This window comes from Chanos chanos, chromosome 9, assembly GCF_902362185.1.
Source record: "Chanos chanos chromosome 9, fChaCha1.1, whole genome shotgun sequence".
NCBI lineage: Eukaryota > Metazoa > Chordata > Actinopteri > Gonorynchiformes > Chanidae > Chanos > Chanos chanos.
In genome coordinates this window covers 13645534-13666304 of record NC_044503.1, presented here as the reverse complement: position 1 = coordinate 13666304, position 20771 = coordinate 13645534, and the positions used below count along the sequence as shown (strand labels likewise).

Below are 20771 nucleotides of genomic sequence, written 5' to 3'. Positions count from 1 at the left end.
AGAACAGGCAGTCTTTGCTGACATGGAACGCCATTTCCTTTGTTCTTCACACTAGGTTTGACAATGAGTCAGAGATTAAATTTGGCTCGGATTAAATTTGGCTGCAAAAAGCTGTTGTTTGTTCCCTCTATGACTACATCTGAAACTATGTCTAAAAACCAAGACACGTAGATTGCCACACTCAATAAGTGTCTAATTGGCGTGTGTCTGACAAGAGATTATGTGTCATGTTGTACACTAATTAAGGTGCCAGTACTACTAAACAATATTAAAATGTGTGAATTGTCAAAGCCTATCTAAAATGTTTTGATATTTAGCTTCTTCCTCTTGTTTGAGTTCCATAACACAGTTATATTGCACCAATACACTGCGCCGGTAAAGAATAAAACGAAAATGTGGCAACAGAGTTACATTAGTTAAGCCCAAAATGAATGGCATCATCCCAAAATTAGAGTCTAACTCACAATGTCTGCAGAAGTCCCTGTGGTAATGTCTTAATGATCATGCCTGATGTAACATCCTTTTTGATGACAGTGGCTTTCCTGTTAGGTGATCTTAATAATTGTATCACTGCTTTTTTTTTTTTTTTTTTTCCTATTTCCAGTAGCTGATTCTCAGAATGATGTAATTAACAGGGACAGTGTTCCTTATTTTTGTTATGTGAACAATTTTCTGTTGGAGCCTTCTTGTGAATTAATTAAAAAAAAGCCTGTATATATATATATTGCAAAACACAAGCAACTGTTATCATATACATCCACAAACTACTGTGAGATTTCACAGATCCAAAAACCCGTCCTCCAATATTTGGGGTATTTCTGTTGCTTTTATTTGCTTTAAAATACCAGTTTCATCTTTCTAGATTAATGAAATGGTGTCTGTGAACGATGCCATGCTGGAAAAACTCCAAGACCAAGTCAGTAATCTTCCATCTCCAGTTTGTCATCATATTTTTTTTTTTTCAATACTGAATTTTATCTAGTCTTGGTTCATGACCATACTGTGCTTACACTGAATCATAGTGATAAGGCTTGAGAGATGTGATAGTTGTGGCCTTTCATATTTTAACACGTTAATTGTCTGTTTTACACAACCTATATAATCTATAATGTCGTCCGTGACCCCTAAACATGTGTTACACTAAATACCATTCCTGCTTTGGTCTACTATCCCATTATTTGGTGTTTAATTGAGTGGATGTATAGTACAGTAGAGTAGTGGACAGCATGTGCTGATTATTTGTTTTGGTGGAGGATTGGCAATACATGGGTGTGTGAGTGTGTGTGTGTGTGTGTGTGTGTGTGTGTGTCTCTGTTTACCCAAGATCCTGCTACAGTAGCAATGTGCACCAGGATACTGAGTCAGTTGTTTTACATCAGAGCTTTGCTTGCTCAAATGGGACTTTTTCTTTAGAAGCCAAACCACATAAAATGTGTCTTTTCGTGTTGCTCACAACACACAGGAGTGATGCAACATACCAGCTTTCTTCCTAGTAAGTTTTGAAGAAATCAATTTTTCCTTGACGAATTATATATACACATTTTAAATGATTGTTTTACTTTCAAATATTGCTTCTCCACGTCCAATAGGGGCTGAATGTTATTCGGTGTCCTGTGTTTACTCATCAGGAAGCTGAAGATGGAAGCATCGTGTAGCTGTCTGCAGATGCCGTGCAGATACAATGTTGAGATCCTTATTTTGAAACCAGACTGATTAGTAATGAGGTTTACAAACCACTCACACAACTTTGTCAGATGTAATTGATTGCTTAAATCATGGCTATCATACCTACATCCTTGTTGTAAGTGTTAACACTTTGGAAACGCTCTTTTGTCATTCTGTCAACTGGTAATGATCTGGTATGTGCCAGCCAATGACCAGTTGAAAGTGACCAGTTCTTCACAAAGATTACACTATGCTTAGTCGTCCAGGATTAGGGGCACATCGTAACCATTTTTTGTGGAAACTGCATTCCTTATTAAAGCAGTTAAAACAGATAAATAAAATGTTTATCGTAGAGGCTGTATCCAGCAATGCACTGCACAGCCCCCCATTTATTGATATGATTATTAGTCAGTAACCTGATCTGACAGCAGAAATCTTGATAGTGCACGGTGCTACTCAAAAAATGTCATGAATAAGTAACTTTAAAGTTTCTGAAGTTTCTGTGTTGTTTTCATCAAGGGTGAATATTAAGGGTGAATATCAAGTAAGCAACCCTGTGTGTTATCATTTGCTACTTTTTTACTAATGATTATTACCCAGTAACTCACTGTTTTCTCACTGTTTTTCTATTAAGTACCTGTAACTAAGGAGACTGTGACAGGAATTATTACCACTAAATTAACTTTATTAATGTCAACACTAAAAAGCATAGCAAAGTGTATCACACACAAAGAAATATAGCAGATATGACAGTTTGGCATCTAGACCACTGCAAAAAGATTAACTAGAGACACTGGCCACAAAATTAATTATCACTTTTAGTTTAGCATCTACTAGTCATAGGTCTCCAGTTTATCATTTCTAGACCACAGAAACAGACTAAATATAAACATGCATCACATACCGTCTTCAGTAAATTGATGGAACCTTTAGCACCACTGAGTTCTGTGAATTCACTTAGTCTCCCAACTTTATGCTTTTGACTAACCAAATAATCAGAGTTTGAATTGGCACTATTTATAGCGCACTTTAGAGCACCAGGTAAGATCACTGTTTTTAGTTTATTTACACAAAGCCATTCTACTGTGTTAGATTTGAACACAGCAACCTTATTTATTCCGAGTGTGCTTTGCCTATGATAATTTCATCTAACTTTATGATAACCTGAATGTAATCATAAGCTTCACTTTATCATTGCCTCAATATATTGCCTCATTTTATATGCCTAAAAATCCCCCCGTACTTCTTTTTAAAGACATCTGTCACTGTTTAAGTATGGCGTCAAGCATTTAATGAACAAGGCTCCAAGGCTGTCGAGTCTGCCACAGCCAGTTTGCTGCATCGACCCAAAGACATCAGGTTCACCAGCTGAGTTCTCGTCTCGTAGATGCAAAACAGATATCATGACTGGCACTGTGTCGTTCACTCATTCAAAGTTATCTTTTATTTTTTATTCCTGTGTCTAATCAGAGCAGAAAAGGAGCTGAAACACAAACTTAACATATTTGGTCACAAAACCTTTTTGGTGTCTTCACTCACAGCAGTTAAGATCAGTTGAGAGGTTGGAAAAACTGATCCTGGATCTGTTAGAGGTTCAGAGGAAATGGATACCGTCGTACCGATGGTACTGAATAATGGTAGCCCTAGTGAGATTACTTCTTGGAGCCACTTTAAGAGTAGGAGTACAGACACTGAACTGACACTATTATTTGCAAGTTGTCTTTAAAAAAAATGTTTATGCATGAAAATAATTATGCTTTAAATGTCACAAGCAAAAAAAATGTTGCTTGTAAAACAACCACAATTCTATGGTCAGCCCTGCCCAGCTCCGCAGCCTCAACAGATGCTTAGCCTTCATATTTGGCCTAAACTTCGAGAGTGAAGCTACTTTTTAAGGACAACAGCACCCTGTATGGCTGTAGTATTATTGTTGGCTCACAAATAAGATATTATGCAATGGTGTCATAACAACACCAACTTAAAAAATTAATAGACAGTTTGTTCATTATTAACATCAGCAATAATATATGACTAAAATGATTTATTGGATGGAGGCTTCTGCACAATATCTTTTCTACAAAAAGGTTGGAATGATCTAATTTTATGTTAAAAGACATACAACCATCTGATAAAATACAGACAACACTGATTTCACAAATAAGGACTAAGAATAGACCACTGTTTTAAATGGAAAGTCCTCTGTTTAGAGTGCAATTTAGTCTCAGTTGAGATGCTTAGCTCAGAGAGCTGCTGAGACAGTGTAAAGGATGTTGGATACAGAGGTGCTGGTCTTTTGAGACGTGTTTGTAAATGTGGCCATTATATTATTTTCAGGCTGTACGCACCATTATAAAGTCTAACTGGCTGCACTGGAACTAGAACTGCCAGAAGGGTATGATATACAGCATCATTAGCTTTTCACCCAGTGCTCTTTGGCTGAAACTGACTCCCTCACTGAGAACTAGGTCAAACGGTTTCTGTTTAAAAGTACTTTTTTTTCAGGAAAAATCTTCCTCTTACAAAGGAAGGACGATTCAGCATGACATCGCGAATGACTTGGCATACAGTAAGTAAGTAATTCCTGCAAGTGTTAGTGTGGATTACCACTAAACAGATACCAAGCACAATGCACATATGTTTTCTCCGCTGCATCTGAAAAAAAATATTGAAGAAGAGGAAACAGAATCAGATAGCGATAGGGCTGTTTTGTACTACATTCAAATATTTCAAGATTTGACATATGTTTGAAAGCTCAGATCAAATTAATTGTCATACTCGTTTGACATCATTATTAAATTTGCTCAGTGCTATCATTGGGTATAACTGCAAATGTGATGCCCTGTGGTCTTCCAGTGAAGTGACTCAGATAATACCAAAATATAATAATAATAATAGTAAAAAAAAAAAGAGTTCTTAGAATTTGACCAATGCATTACTTCCTCCCTACAGTCTTGTTCAGTTTCGATGACTGAGGTGATTTACGCAAACCCAATCATAGGCTGTAGTTTGAATCACTTTAAAAAGTGCATATAGATAACTGGATACAGACAAACCATTAGAGCTGACTGTGAAGGGCTGTGTTTGGTGACTATGGTTCACAGTCTTCATGTTGTGGACCTTTTGAGTATGTTTAAACAGAATGATGAACAGTGTAAAAATTTGATCATGGTTGCATGTGTGTGTGCGTGTGTGTGTGCGCGTGTGTGTGCGTGTGTGTGTGTTTGTGAGGGTGTGGTCATTTAAACAGTCATTTAGGGGAAATCAGTCCCTCAGTGCTTAGAATGGATCACATGTACATCTGAGCATATGGTAAAGAATGACCATGCTTTGCACATTTAATGTAGATAGTCTTTGTGGTCTGTATGACATGTCTCATTTGTGGAAAAAAATGCAGAACACAGGAGTTTTTAGCAGTCAATATGTGTCATGTCCTGAACTCTTGCTTTCTCTCATTAAAGATCCTTTTTTGGTTTTTAGCAAAACTGATATTTTCCCTGATAGGCGCTCATGTGCAGATGTGACAGTCGTTCACATGGCCTATACACTTAATTACTGTCTCAGGGAATTACTTGAGTGTTTTCACATTTACATTAACTCTTCTGATAGAAAGATTCTGAGTCCCGAAAGTGCAACACAATTATACAAATACGATCCTACAATAATAGAAATGAGTGAAACTGTCATGAAACACAGAGAGCAATTTTAGAATAGGAAACTGGCACAAATAAAACCAGAGACGACTAAAAAGAAACTCCTCTGTCTGATAACCCTGGAACAGATGAGTCAAAACATGTTGGTTAGTTCACCACATGACTTTTCTGTCTGGCTATAATACAGTTCTGCTTAATCTTGTGATAGGGTCTAATGCAGTGAACTGACTCACTCTGACACAGGTGGATGACCTTGGCTGTCAAGGTTACACACTGGTTCTTTGTTCAGTTCAACCTTGAGTGAGACAGAGATAGGGGAGAGAGAGAGAGAGAGAGAATGTGTATATATGTGTGTGTGTGTGTGAGTGCATGTGTGCGTGCATATTTGCCAGAATCAAGACTTGGCACCGTCAGAAACAGAGTAAATCGTTTTCATGACTATCGAAGATACTGGATTAAATGAGCAGGTTACGAAAGTTAGTAAAAAGGATAATTATTAATGTAGGATGAGGAGTAGGAGAGGTAAAAGGCGTTAGAAAGGCAGAAAACATGATGTCAGAGCAAAATAAATAGATATGACTGTCTCTCCCAGATGAACCACAGACAGTGGGACTCAGCATGGCTGGGTCAAATACCTTGAGGAAACTGTGGTGAAGAACACCGGACTCTCCCCACATTACACACATCAACGCATTTCCTCTCAGATCTTGTGGCAAAACATAGTGCTGATGGTAAAGAAGAAACCCAAGCAAACACACTTTATGCTGCAAAACAACAGAAGAAACTACAGAGGCAGTAGCGTCTTTTTTTTCTTTTTCTTTTCTTTCTTTTTTTTGTGTGTGTGGTTCAGTTAACCACATGCTAAAAAACAACGTACAAGACATAAACAATTCTGTTTAACAAGCTGGTTTAAAAGCAATTAAGGCATGTTTCAATGCAGGAGAAGGATATATGAACAGTAATAACACAAAGACAGTCAGCTGTAAACACTTGTGGACTGTTGGCTGGCCCAATTTGACCTGTAAGAATCTAAAGGATAGACAGACAGACAGACAGACAGAGAAATTGGAAATATGGTCCCATCAGATGGGTTACTTTAAAGTGGTCTGGGACAAGAGATGTGGTTTCAAACCAAAAATTGTCACCCAGTGCCACAGGGAAATGATAGAGACAGTCAGGATACTTTGAGCTTGGCTCTCCCCAGATGTAATTACTGCCTAATTCAGCTTGGTGGCATACCCAAGACCAAGCCCCCATGACTTTTAAAATAATGTCTGTCATTTTGTTTAAGCTCTTGTCTAAGGCAGCTAACCAGCCTTTGACTGTCACACAACCCAAAATATGCAACAGAAACACTTTTGCAATAAAAAGTACACATGGTAAATAAATAAATAAATAAATAAATTGGGGAGGGAAAAAAAACACATTCGTTGTATGATCTTCATTCTGTTTATCAAGATCAAGTGGAAGCAGTAGGCCCAGATTTTCAGTAAGTCACTCAAATAAAACACTTGGCAAGCGCTACCTGGAAAAGGGGAAATTGGGGAGAGGGGGAATTCCGCAAAATAGCAAAGAACAACTGCTGATCCAGGAAGGTGAGTCAGGAGCAGACTTTATACAATCTTAGCCATAGTCATTGCTGTAGACCTGTTGAAGCGACTAAGCATTTAAAAAGTGTGCTTCTTGAGGATCTTTGGAACCCTCAGTTACCCTGAATCGCCCTCCCATACCATCAACGCACCATTAACAATTTTCTCATGGGAACACAGCATGTCAAACGGTGACACATGTTTTTTTTTTTTTTTTTTTTTTTAATGTGGAAACCCGTAAAAACAGAACTCACAACTCATTTCCAAATAATTCATCTGAACTAAACCCTAAAATTACTGGTGAACACATTGCATCATCACAGTGTTTTGTTGTTGTTGTTGTTGTCGTCTTTGGTTTTTTGTTTGTTTGTGTGTGTGTGTGTGTTTTTTTTTTGTTTGTTTGTTTGTTTCTTTGGAACACTGAATATGATCCTCTTCTAGGGAAGAAGTTCATTCATCATCAGACCATCTCTTATGCTTAATGGTCTGATTTATTCCTCCTTCATGCTTAACGATCTGATTTGTGCCTCCACCCTCTTGTTTGCACAGGCTCGGAATGCACATGACCTTTGAATGAGCTTTTAAATAATCCTTCAAATGTACTGTGTGATTTATGGATTAACCATTTTAGCTGGAGATGTCTGGCCTTTGCATGTTGAAATAGTTCCAGCCCCTTACATGCCTCATCTGTACAGATAACATCATGGGATGAAAATAGGACACCATGTCAGTATTTGTTTATTACATCGTGGGGGAAATCTCCAAGTCTATTCTCTGATCAGGAAAATCAATTGAGGAAAAGTCTGGTTTCTTACAAATTATAAGCTGTACTCTTACAACACAAGAAGTGTGGTTAGGCTCGAAACGCTGACTTAAGTTTTGACAACTTTAAATTTGTCACAGCCTTGTGTCTTGTGTTCTGTACAATGTGGTTTTCTGTCTGCGAGTGTGTTTCAGTTTTAATGGAAGGATTACAGTGGAGAAAATAACAGAAACCGTCGGGCCATTGTGGAGTAGTTTCAAAAGTATGTGCGTACGTGTGTGTGTGTGTGTGTGTATTTACGCGTGCAACAGTAAGTGTAATGTGTATAATGTTTCTACAGTTTGTGTATTGTGCCTGCATGTGTAGCTGTGTCTTACTATAGTAGAGATAAAGATAGGAGGGTCAAGAAAAATTAAACTATATACATATATATAAACTATATATAATTAAACTATGCTTGATTAAAATAACTGAATTGGTTATGCTATAGCTGAGTACTATCTATGATATGTGTTAGAGTTTGTGGTGCCTTCAGTGATTCTGAAATTCAGTGACTCTAATATTTTGTAACATTTGAGTACATATGATACATTTAATGCATCCACCACCACCCCACTCCCCCCTCCCCCCAAGAGTACCTCATCTCTCTCACCTCATCTGCTCCATCATTCATGGTTCAGGGAGATGAGCCAGTCAAGGAAAGAACCAGTGATAAATCCTCCCTCTCTCAGCAGACATACTAGTGATAGGGTTATTAGTTTAAGCCTCTCTTGTGATGTTATCTGGTTCCCTAAACCGGAGCTGGTGGTTCAAGGGCTGCTTTAGGGAGAAGTGGTTACACTGGTACTGTTATCCTGGATTGGATTTGATGTTTAAGGGTTGATTGCAGCAGACATGAGCCAAAAGAGAAGAGGGAAGTAACCTGGGTACACCTCCCCCCCCCCCCCCCAAAATGACATCGCGGCAGTTTTAGCATCTAGCTTACTTTCTGACTCTTGGATTTCTGACTCTGAAAAATTGAAGGCCAGCCCAGGTCAAATGCGTTTGATTTTTCTCCAGCTTTTCCTCGTCCAGCAGTGGAATGGGATTTCCTTTTCTATGCCAGCTGCTTGTTTTACCTCAAGGACCTCCACCACTTAACTGGTGCTGCACACTCTCCACTGGATACGGTGGCGATTGCCAATACCATTGGATGGCTGCCCCGTGGCTTGTTTAACAATTTTCTCATGTCTCTTATGGCTATGAATCATTAGCCCTGTACAAGCTGTTATTCATGATGTCTGCCACCTTTATCGGATTCATTCCACCTTTTTATTCACTCTGTTTCTTCTCGCTGTCCTCAGGCTGCTAGGAGTCAACGTTGTTCATCACAACGGTTCACTGTTGGCCAGACTCCAAGCCAAGTACATTTACACACTGGTATGTGCAACCATGGAAAATTCAAACTACTGAATTATTTATTATGGTTCAATGCATATTTGAGGCCCAATTCATATATTCTTCATCTTATTTTCAATGAAATATGCATACAAGAGAAACAGTATGCAGCATGCACACTTAACATCAGGCAAGCACACTTAAGATTTCAAACTGAGAGAATACTGAGGATATTCATCTCAAGACACTGCATAACATATGAACAATTATAATTTCATGTTATTCAAGTATGTATATAACTGATGTTTACATTTTTTATTCTGTAATAGGGTGAGGAAAATTCTTATGCACCCTTTCAAATCAAAATGTTACACCTAATTCCTGGAGAACAAAATCTATACAACATTCAAACAACTGTTAAACAGCTATCTTGATGATTTTAATATTTGAAACCATGTTTTAGAAGATTTTACATATAGGAGGCTTTGTACATAGGATATTGAACTACATGTCCTGGTTCCATCATGCATTTAGCGAACACCACTAACTGAACATTCAGCATTATTTTGTGATTCTCTACTGTAGCAGTCCTATGTAAAGATAAAGAAAAAGAAGCAGTGTTAGAAAACCTGCGCAACACTTATATTGTCCACTAGGGGATGCTGTTCCGTTTTAAGATTACAAACCAAGAACCAAGAGCAGTACAGCAGCAGGCACGGTACAGTCCCTTCACAAAAGTGAAAGAGTACACTCCCATTGCACGGGCCAGTATCTCAAGTCAGATACGATTACTGTTTAATCCAATAATTTAGCATTACCTCTGATGGTGTTACAGCTCTATCTGCACAAGGGATAGCAGTTCACATGGGCCGGTGCAGTTTTATCAGAATATTGAATTAAAATGTGGAATAATTTTGTTCTGTTTTGCTCAGAATGCGCACATTGATACTGATACATTTAAAGTCTTCCGTGTTCTGTAAACGTATTATTTATGTTCTCTGCCGTCCATCATCTAACGTCATAAAATCTGATATTTCCTTCATTAAGTGTCACAGTCCTTGCATTAACCTGCAGGTCATGTTTCTATCAGATAATTATGTTATTAGAGGAAAAAGATACATTCTGATGATTTTGTAAAAGTGACTTCATTGCCCCTCTTGTGTGTGAGTGCTGTAGACTGTGACCAGAATGCTAAGAATGGAAGGCACATGTGGATGAGAGAAGAGGTCCTCTGGGACAGGCTTCATTAAGAGTACAACAGTGACCGCTGTGCCCTCTATGGATGAGGCTTGCAGATCAGAAAACCCAAACCCCACCATGTACCAAAGCCAACCCACTCCCCCTCCCCACTGTGAGATGGATCTGCGAGTGGCTGTGAATGAGGAGGACTCGGCTGACGTGGGTGACTTTCACTGGGTCTATGTAATCCAATGCCTTGCTAATGGACATCCATACCAATAACTTGTCTGTTCTGTATCTTCTGCAGCACAAGTCATTGTTCTGCATCACTCAAGCTATATAAGATCTCTGTAAAAAAAAAAAAAAGGACAATATTTTATCGATTTTTTTGAGTGTCAACGTTTGTCCCAAACACGCTTTGTGACATTAAAAACAACGACTCAACACTACTCTCGTTGGAAACATGATTTTAAACACTGTGCAGCTATCTTTAAAGGAGATATTTGTTTAAAAAAAACTTTAATATTCATACGGCCTTGATTTTACAAGTTAGCTGCTTATTAATAATTGATACTAAAAAGAAGAGTGTTTAGCCTGTGGTTCCCTTTGCTACTTCTGTGATCAGTGTTACATTTCTGCCCAACTATCAAAGGTTCACTAAGTAAATGTAATGTTTTCTTTTTTTTCTCCCCAGAATATTCTGTAAAACCCTCGAAGAACTTGTCGCTTTTGATCTGACAAACAATGAAACCATTCCTTACCCAACAGATTCTGAAGTCTCGCTTATGCTCAGTGACCTAAACCATGTTAGATGAGAGTGACTATCAATAATTCATAAGAAAAAATCCTTTTGCTATAGATCAAGCACAATGTCTGTGTATTTTCACTCTCTTCTACCCAAAAGAAGGTTCACAAAACAGTGAAACAAAGAAGATACGATACTCATAATAATCTGTTGAAAAACAAAATACCACATGTGATTAAATTGAAGATAATTCAAATCTGGACTGTGTTTTGCCAACAACCCCTGATATAAAGAGAAGGCCAGTCATTAGCAAAGCATTCTCTGTCAGTGTATAGCGGATAAATATATCACGGTTGTCCACACAACTTCATTTTATGTGTGTCACATTATGGCATCATCAAAATTTAAATCAAGTAGGGTCAATAAGATCTTTCTTAATTCCATTGTTAGCGACTAAATGAACATGAATTTTTAGGTGCTTCGGTGGTATGCTGGACCAGTATAAAACCTCGTTTTAAAGCAAGAGGATTTTAAAACTGAAACATTAAAAAGTGCTTTCCTGCCCGCTTGTCCAGTCAGTCCAGCACCGTTCTAAACGGGCACCAGATCAAGAAAGATGAAATGTCAGCAACGACCCTACACTATAAATAATAGTTTTGTGAGGATCACTTTAGATGAAGTTGATACTGCAAAGGAAAGCAAGTTTCCTCTGAGCATTGAAATTGCACCATGGCCATTCCACTATTGACATATCATCAGAATGATTTGGTGAATGCCCTGAACTCTGAAGAAGAACATTGTATGCCACCATGTGTCTCAGTTTTTCAGTTAATCTCAGAGGAGGATATAATCACTGGTTTAGTCTTGCTTATCGCATGACTCTGAATTCTTTGACTCTCTAACATGGGTGGGGCTCTGATTGGACAAACTGATTTGAACACCAGCCTGATAAATTAAAGTGTGTGTGTGTGTGTGTATGTGTGTGTGTGTGAGAGAGAGAGAGAGAAAAAGAGACAGAGAGAGAGAGAGGCTTTAAAATGATTGTGAGTGATTTAATAAAAATGAACCAATCGGGAAAAAAACAATCATATGTTTATTTGGAAACCATCTGATAATCATAAATGATGTAATGAATACCAAGGAAATTGCAAAAATAAGCCCATATATCTCAAGGTGAACGTCCCCTTTCCCCTTTCAAAATTCACAACAAAGGTATGGAATCATAAGCTTCATCTGTCCTTTTTAAAAGACAACATTTGCAAGATATGTGGACAATAACATTTCCCTCTTAAATAGGAGCCAGTCTCTTAGAACTGAAAAATACTAAAGCCAGTGACCTGTACCATACACAGCACTGGATAAAAAAAATCCTTTCCCACACACTCTTCTTTGATTACTCAAATTAGATGAACAGGAAATGGAACCACTAACATCTCTCCAAAATCTGAGGACAGACTCTTATGAGTCACTCTGTGCTCATCGTGCTGACTCAATTTACAATTGAGTCTACGAGGGACTCAGGTAAACACTGTCTGTTTGACTCTTAATTACACGTCTCTTACTGAAAAGTGTCGTCAAAATTGTTTCCTTGGTTACTCTAATGTCGGAGTTTTAACTGACAACCAATGCATCACAGCTGGAATGTTCAGCAACAATAGAAGTCCCCAAAATGGGGAGGCTTGTGTGAAGCATTTAGTATTCTCCACTGATATATCATAGATTCTGACTCTCTCTCAAAGAACATCTACAATCACCCATCAAATACTGTATTCAAGAGACTTCTAAACAAAGCAGATTATGGGGTGAAACCAAAGTTACTACCATCGACCTAATGGCATAACTTTCCACACTGAGGTGGATGATGGGAAAGTTAAAACATGGTGGACAAGCCCAGTATTACTTTACATATGAATGCTGTTCTTTCAGTCCCACAGTGGACTGTTGACCCCAAATAGAAACAGACTTATTTATTCTATTGTATTCCTCTGTGAAGTCATCACCTTTTGTCTGTTTATACAAAAGCTGATGTCACATGACTGCATTCACATGATAACTATAAATCCTCAGTCTGAAGGTTGCTGCTCATCCACACAGCTGAAAAAAAATTAAAAGACCAGCAGAAGCATTGTGCGGGAAACTACTTGGTTTCTGATTGAGCACCCACTCAGTACTGAATTTTTTTTTTTAATTTATGCAGGCTTAATCCAAAACTAAATATAAAACAAGGGGTTGTCTATTCAAATCCACATGATAAATTTCTGTTACATTTTTTTTGATGAATAATATATTTAAAAAAAAAAAAACTTCTCAGGACAATGACAGTTTTCATTTAGTTCAGAGGAATTTGGAGTCTAGTCAGTTAAAACTCATACACATGGGCAACCCAAACAGTCAGGAGGCGATCCCAGTCGGTACACTGAGACATGTTTCACAGCTCTAATGTTTAACAACATTAGGGGTCCCCAAAATGGCAAGACATTTGTGAAGTGAGGTTTCTGATCGGGCATCTGTACAGTTCTGAATATATTTTAAATTTCTGTTTATCCAAAATTAAACACACAGCAAGGGGTTTTCAGTTCACGTAATGGACTTATAACATGATTAAATACAACATAGTTTTAATTTTTTGATGGATGATATGGCAGCTCATTGTTAAAATAATGGCTGAGGGTTTTACTAGTATATTAATTGTCTTACATACAAAAGGCAAATCAAATCATATTAAAATCAGTTGTTGGCATTAGACCTCAGTGTTTGTCTGACTTGTGTTTGTTGTGTAATGCAAGGCTTCCCGTGTGACGAAACAATGTCACCAGTCATGTGTCCGATGATGACACTAGTTGCTGTCATTGTCTGGGTGAACACTGTGAACTGATTTTTAGGGATCACATTTTCAAACATTATTTTTTTCAGCACCCACGCAGAATGTGGTTACATGAGCGTTTGTTTTCCAGAACCCATGCAGAACATGGTTACGTAAGAGTTGTAATAACGTATTTCTGGTCTAACTATGCTCAGAAAAGATAGGGAGAGCTCTTTACTTTTAAAGCGCTAAAATACACTAAAACACCACTAAAACACATTTACCAGAACAAACAGGAATTGATTTGTGCTGAAGTTTTGTGAGAGTTTATGTGTGGCTTTTGTGCTGTCAAATGAAACAATTTTGAAAAGTAACAGAAGCTTAGAGAGAGTAGATCATGGCTCTGTATTACTATGGCTGTCAGCTTGTGAAGTCACTTGAACAAAAGAAATCCCTAAGGAAAAGATTGAGAACCACCGATGAACCTGTTACCGAGGGCTCCCCTGGCATACAAAGTTATACTCCAACCCAGAACCATCAAACCTGACTCCACTGATCAACTAATCATCAAGCCCTTGATTAGCTAAATCAGTTGTGGTAATGGAGAATTAAAACAAATACATGCAAGACGAAGGATCCCCAACACTGGAGCTGAATTAATATCATTGGACTATTCCAACTATATCATTAGATGTAGTTATTAGACTAGACTAAGATATTGGACTAAGTTATTAGATTACGCAATATCATTATTTGGTCTGCCACTATATGAAACTTAGGGCCAAAGTTATTTGAAACACTATAAGAGATCAGTTCTAAAATGGGTTCAGTGAGTGGACTGGTGGAAAAGAAAGGAAATGCTTAACTTTCCTCTGAAGGAAAAAAGAAACCTGTTGAACTGGTTTTTAGAACAAATTCTTTCCACTGTGTGGTCATGGGCAGGTTCTGGCCTATTTCAACTGACGATTAGGCATTTTGTCACTTTGAGGCTGGAGTTTGTTGTGCTCTGTCTGACAATTTCTAAACATCTGCTTTACTCTCAGTGACAAGACAGGGGATTAAATTTAGCTCCTCAAAGTTAATTATGACAGTAAAGGTCAAAATTGAATATAATGCCATAAATGAGCGCAACACCTTCTCAAATGGGGATATTTTGACAGGCCGAGTTATTCTGGAAGTATCAAGGAAAACAGAATTCAAATCTCTCACCATTAAGACAAAAGGAAAGGCGAAGGTGTTGTGGACTGAATATTGTCCTATCCAGAAACGTACTCGCACATTGTTTGATGACGAAAAATACTTCTCACTGGAGCAGTTTCTTCTTCGTGAGGAGACACATAAAGGTAATGTCATGGTTCACTCAATACCTCTGACTCCTTTAAATGGAGAAACATTTGAGGGAATTTTGCCAGTGTTGCCATTTTTGACACAAGGCGACAGGATTGGACATAAGGAACTTAGTAAGAGCATTCAAGAGTGTTGCACATGGGATGTAAAGTTTTAGAATTTGTTTTGAAATTGTAACATTCAATCAGTTTTGGAGCATTGTCAAGATCTAACACCCCAGCACCCCAGCTTCTTAAGTAAGTTTGCATTTTCCTTTTTCCTCAGATTTAAACCCTCTTGGACCTGGGAGACATGTGTACCCTTTCACATTTCAGATTCCCTTCCAGTAAGCCCTGAATTTGCACCAGTTTCTCTCATCTGCTTTGAATTGAGGGTTACCTTTAGTACTTGTGTTCTCTACTGCAATTCCTCAGGGTGACGCCAGACTTTGATTGACAGTTGAGGTCTAGAATATGACATTATGTTGCGCAGTGGTGTGGAAGACGCCCTGTGCGTGCTTAAGTTGCACTGAGAGTGTTAAGTAAAGTTAGATAACATCTGTCACCAGTGTGGTTAATTCTACAATAAGGAGACACAGCAGTACTGGGTGGCACTCTGGTTATTTCTTTTGCGTGTATGACCGTAACATGCGGCAAGGTGTCAGCCAGAGTATGCAGTTATAAGAATTAGAAAACCAAAAAATAATCAACTTCAGTGGTTATATCTCAGCCGTTCAATCACTGATTTTTTTTATTTTATTTCAGCCTCTTACAACTGATGAAATAAGCTAAAAGCTAATGTAATTGGTCAGTCATTTGCGGCAGGAATATTTTTTGTGATAAGCTTCATTTTTTGTTGAAAATGAAAACTGCTGATGCTTGAAACATTTTTGATACATGTATGCCTTTTACCTTGCAAAAAAGTAGCTAGTGGTGGGCTGATCCACGTAAGTACTGTATTTCTGATAAGGAAACAAAGAATCATGGATCATTTTGACCGTTCCCTGGACATGAATTACGACGACTATATGATCAAACGACTCATGTGCCAAGGTGCTAGAAGACTTGAATTTGAAGTTAACGAGCGAAAACCAGAAACATTTCACTACCTCTGAGACACTGCTAAATGCTAATGCAGTGGTTCTCAGCTCCAGTCCTGGGGGCCCACTGTCCTGTACATTTTTGTTTTAACTCTCCTGAGCTCAGGACTGACACACCTGATACTACTGATCAATTAATCATCAAGCCCTTGATTAGCTCAATTAACAGTGATAATGAAGAGTTAAAACAAAGACGTGCAGGATGGTGGGCCCTCAGGACTGGAGTTGAGAACCAGTGTGTTACTGTACAGTTAACCCAGAGGTGTTGGGGGAAGCAAGTGGCATCCGGTGAGGGAACAGCGGTATTACCAGACGAATTAGTGTGCAAATTTATCTTCTTTTACTGATTGTATAGTCATGATTTGTTAAATGAATACCCCTATGAAAGTTATCATGAACAAAATATTTTGTAAATTCTTTTCAAAATCTCCTTCTCTTCCCTAAGTACGGGATAGCCTGCCTACTGTGACCACATGTCAGTGGTGTGTACGTGTGTTGCTCTTGTCCGGTGCAACATTAAGAGTGACCATTTCTTTCTCTTTCAGAGACATGCCCCCCACCTACAAAGGTGAGCACGGGAAAGTCAGATACACTCTTACTGCGAAGCTGAGCAGATCACTGCATCTACCAAGTAAAGATAAGACAGAATTCCACTTCATCTCCCAGGCTGACATGAACAATCCTAGTCTCATGGTATGGACATAATTAAATGACCTTTCACATTCCTAGTCCTTACCTTACTGTGCAGTGTAATCAACATGTTTAACTTGTACACAAAATGTATGTTTATATTTTAAAAAAGAACTGCAAAGATGAGACAAATCCTAAAGTTTGTCAACCACCCTGTCAAAACTCTACAACTGTAATAGCAAGATGTCCTTATATGTTTTTCAGGCACCACAGTCTCAAGTAACAGAAAAAGGCCTCACATTTTTTGCCTCAGGAAACATGTCCATGGACATTTCTACAGAGAGGACAGGTTATATGCAAGGTAGAAACAGGAACTGAATGTGTGTTTTGGTGATTAATATCATTGGAATGAATTCATCAAAACCTAGAAAGATGATGACAAACTGTTTATCTTAGTGGGTTAAAGAATGCTCTTGAGAATATGAATAATAATAACAATAAATAATGCTAATAAGTTACTGGGGCGCACTAAGCTGTTTGTTTTGTTGCAGGTGAGGGTTTAGTAGTGAAGGGTGAAATCGTCAATAGCTCAACACGCAAGATTGTACCAAAATACATCCTCTACCAAAAGCAGAGCTTCTTTGCCTTCGGCAAGAGACGAGTACACACCTACGATGTCCTGAAGGAGAAAGGTGAGCCTTTACCCTCTTCCACAAGGCAGACTGTGTCCAAAGTGCTGACCATACCCAGGGAGATCACCCCAACCATTCTCAACAGTCGCATCCTGAAGGTGGAGTACAGGTTGAAGGTACGTGTTTTCATGAGCTGCACAATTTAATTAAAAACAGAAGAGAAGAGAAGTGTTAAGTGATTCAGTAGGACCACACCCACACACAGTACTGTGTCATAGAAGAAAATGGTGACTTTTCAAGTGTCAGAGTCAAGTGGCTTTAAAAAAAGTTGTCAAATTTAATTGCAATTGATCCAAAATAATAATCAATCTGAAGGCCTGGTTTAAATACTCTTACATGTAACATTCTGTGACAAAACTGCCAGGAAATCACAAGATAAAAATGAAGCCAAACTCAGGGTGAAAAATTAGGAACTGCCAGGGCTCAGGCCTTGTGAAGATATCTGATGGGAAATGTGTTTATGAAGCAGGTGGTGGAGTACCATGGAGAACTACAGTCCTAAACTGATATGACCCTTTCTGTTAATTTTTTTTTTTCATATCATAATAGGCTATACTTTTCTATCATTCAATTTATTTGCAGGTCATTCTGGATGTCTCTTTCAGCAAAGATCCAGAGATGAAACTGCCTATCATTATTCTGCCAAGTATCGGGGGATCAACAGTGAAGGGGCTAGAGGTTGGGCAAGAGAAATCTGGCTGGAACATATGACACTCAATAAAAGAAGCACCACACAGCACTATTTTATGATGTGATTTAATCTGACATTTACTTCAGCTCACAACAGATCAATTAACATTCTTAAAGGGAAGCCAGACTTCAGCGAGGACAAAAAGCAACCAGGCAAATTGTTATTTTGAATTAACATTATTGTCTAAGAAATGTTTTTATAACATGTTTAGCATAAACTGAGATTATATGTTTTCTTACTGTATCCATGTTTATCATAAAATAAAAGTATGATTTGAAAATACTAAACTGTGATCAGCGTCATACTGTGGATACCTTTTGTTCAGGTATCACTTTCAGAATCCCAATATTTACCAGTAATTAATTCCTTCAATCAAAGCTGGTGTGGCATAAGTTGTTTCTGATGAAGCATGCATTCAGGTGTGCAATAGCAGTTTAACTTGCTCTTCATTACATATCTAGACTTGCTCTCCGTATAGACTTGCCTCCAATACATTTACAAGTTGCTGAATTAAAAGGAATTTCCTTATTTTCTTACCAATTCCACAAGGCCTCTTAACCATATCATTTTATCTGAAAGCCGTCAGTAAGATTCTTGGCTCATCTCATAATGTGTTCCTAAAGTCATTGATTGACTAAATCAGACAAGCTAGCACAGGACCAAAAAAAGAGGGCTACAGACATGGAAACTTGAACAAGTAGACTGAGAGACCCTGTAATAGATTATACATTTACTGATACAATTTTCATTGTAAAATTATTGTGATCCAAATTTATTATTTTACAGTAGTTAGGTAAATGATAAGGGGCTACACTTGTTTTTACAAAAACAAAAATGCTTAGTAAACATCTCTGTCGTTGTAATCATGCTGACTCAACTTACTAGTGAGTATAGGAGGAATACCTCTGAGGAACCTCATAGGTTCTAAGATAAACATGGACAATGTCGACATGGTCTCCTGAGTTAAAAACAAACACAAACCTGATTAATGAATAAAAAGGGGAATTCTTAAAAAAAGGGGGAAAAAAAACAACCAAAGCTGGCTCTGCAAACATGCAACCAACAAATCAGATTAATGGAGTCAGTTTCAGAAATTATTCCCAACAACTGGTATTCCAAGTTTAAACAAGAAATAGAAATGCAATAATGGACTATCAGTTATTTGAAGGGAATTTTAATGTGCTTGACAGTATTTATTACTGACCCACCATATGCAATTTGTTTGGTACTCTAGTCCAGGAATTTTAACTGACCATTAATCACGATAAGTTTTGAATATATTTTAAATTTCTGTATGCTTAATCCAAAAGTAAATATACAATAAAGGGTTTTCAGTTCAAATGATGGACTGAACACATGATTAATAAATACCACGCAAGTTTAATGTTTCAGTGGGTGATGTAGTGGTTCACTGTTATTTAAAATAAATAAATAAAATTAGATGAATTGCCTGTAAGTTCTTTAAAAAGTACCTCATTTCTCACAACCTAAAAGGTAAATCATATCACATGAAATCAATTGTATTAGGCATTTTTTAAGAACCGGTCCCCTATGTTTCTCTGATTTATGTGTGGTGTCATGTGAGGCATCTCATGTGACAAAACAATGTCACCAGTCACATGACCTATGATGGCACGAGTTGTGGCATTGTTTGGGTTTACACTGTGAGCAAAAGGAAAATCTTTGGCTTTTAGAAATCGCAATCATACTTTTCAGCATCATTACATTGCACAATACCCACGTAGAATGTGGTTACTCACACATTATTCACTAGTGCTAATGTAGTCTTATACAAATGCTGTTTTTCTGGTCTGGCCTATGCTCAGAAAAATAAGGGAGATCTCTTTACAACTAAAACACTTTAAAGTATTTACTACTGAAACATTTTAAAGTCTGCACTTTTTCCAGAAGAGACAAGAATCAATTTGTTTTGAAATGTTGTGACATAAAACATTAAACAATTTAAAAAAATAACAGAATATCACAGAGAGCAAATCATGGGTCTGTATTAATATGGAATTCAGCTTGTACAGTCACTTGAACAAAAAGAAAGAGTAACACTAAATCAGTTTTTCTTTATTTTACTTTTTGTTTGTTTCTTTTGTGCTATTTCCTATCTGTACACGAAATCAAAAAGGCAGAAAAAAAATAACAAAGAGATCATGGAGAAAAATCAATCAAAAATCAAAATCATTAAGGTTATTGGACTAGTTTGGTGGGGTTATTGGACAAGGCAGCACCATCATTTGGTCTGTCACTGTGTGAGACCAAATTTATCTGAATAACTGTTAGAAATCAGTTCTACAACAGGTTCAGTGAGTGGACAAGTGGATGGAAAAAGAATTGCTTAACTTTCCTTTGCGGAAAAAAGAAACCTGTTCAACAGGTTCTAGAGTGAATTCTTTCAACAACGTGGTCATGGTTACACCCTATTTAAACATATGTTTTAGAATTTCGTCACTTCAACCCTGGAGTTTGTTGCCTGCTTAATAGTTTCAGTGAACAGTTTGTAAACCCATAGAGACAAGACAGGGGATTAAATTTAGCTGCTCAAAGTTAATT

The 20771-nt window shown here is 37.7% G+C and overlaps 1 protein-coding gene across 1 annotated transcript; it reads left to right on the top strand.

The window, feature by feature from the left end:
• Positions 1-14855: 14855 nt before the first annotated feature.
• LOC115821391 (arrestin domain-containing protein 3-like) lies at positions 14856-18229 on the top strand. Its single transcript, XM_030785219.1, has 6 exons — positions 14856-15122; positions 15391-15443; positions 16742-16889; positions 17091-17187; positions 17378-17634; positions 18101-18229. Exons 1-6 carry the CDS (start codon positions 14856-14858, stop codon positions 18227-18229), a joined length of 951 nt encoding a protein of 316 aa, XP_030641079.1.
• The last annotated feature ends 2542 nt before the right edge of the window (positions 18230-20771 follow it).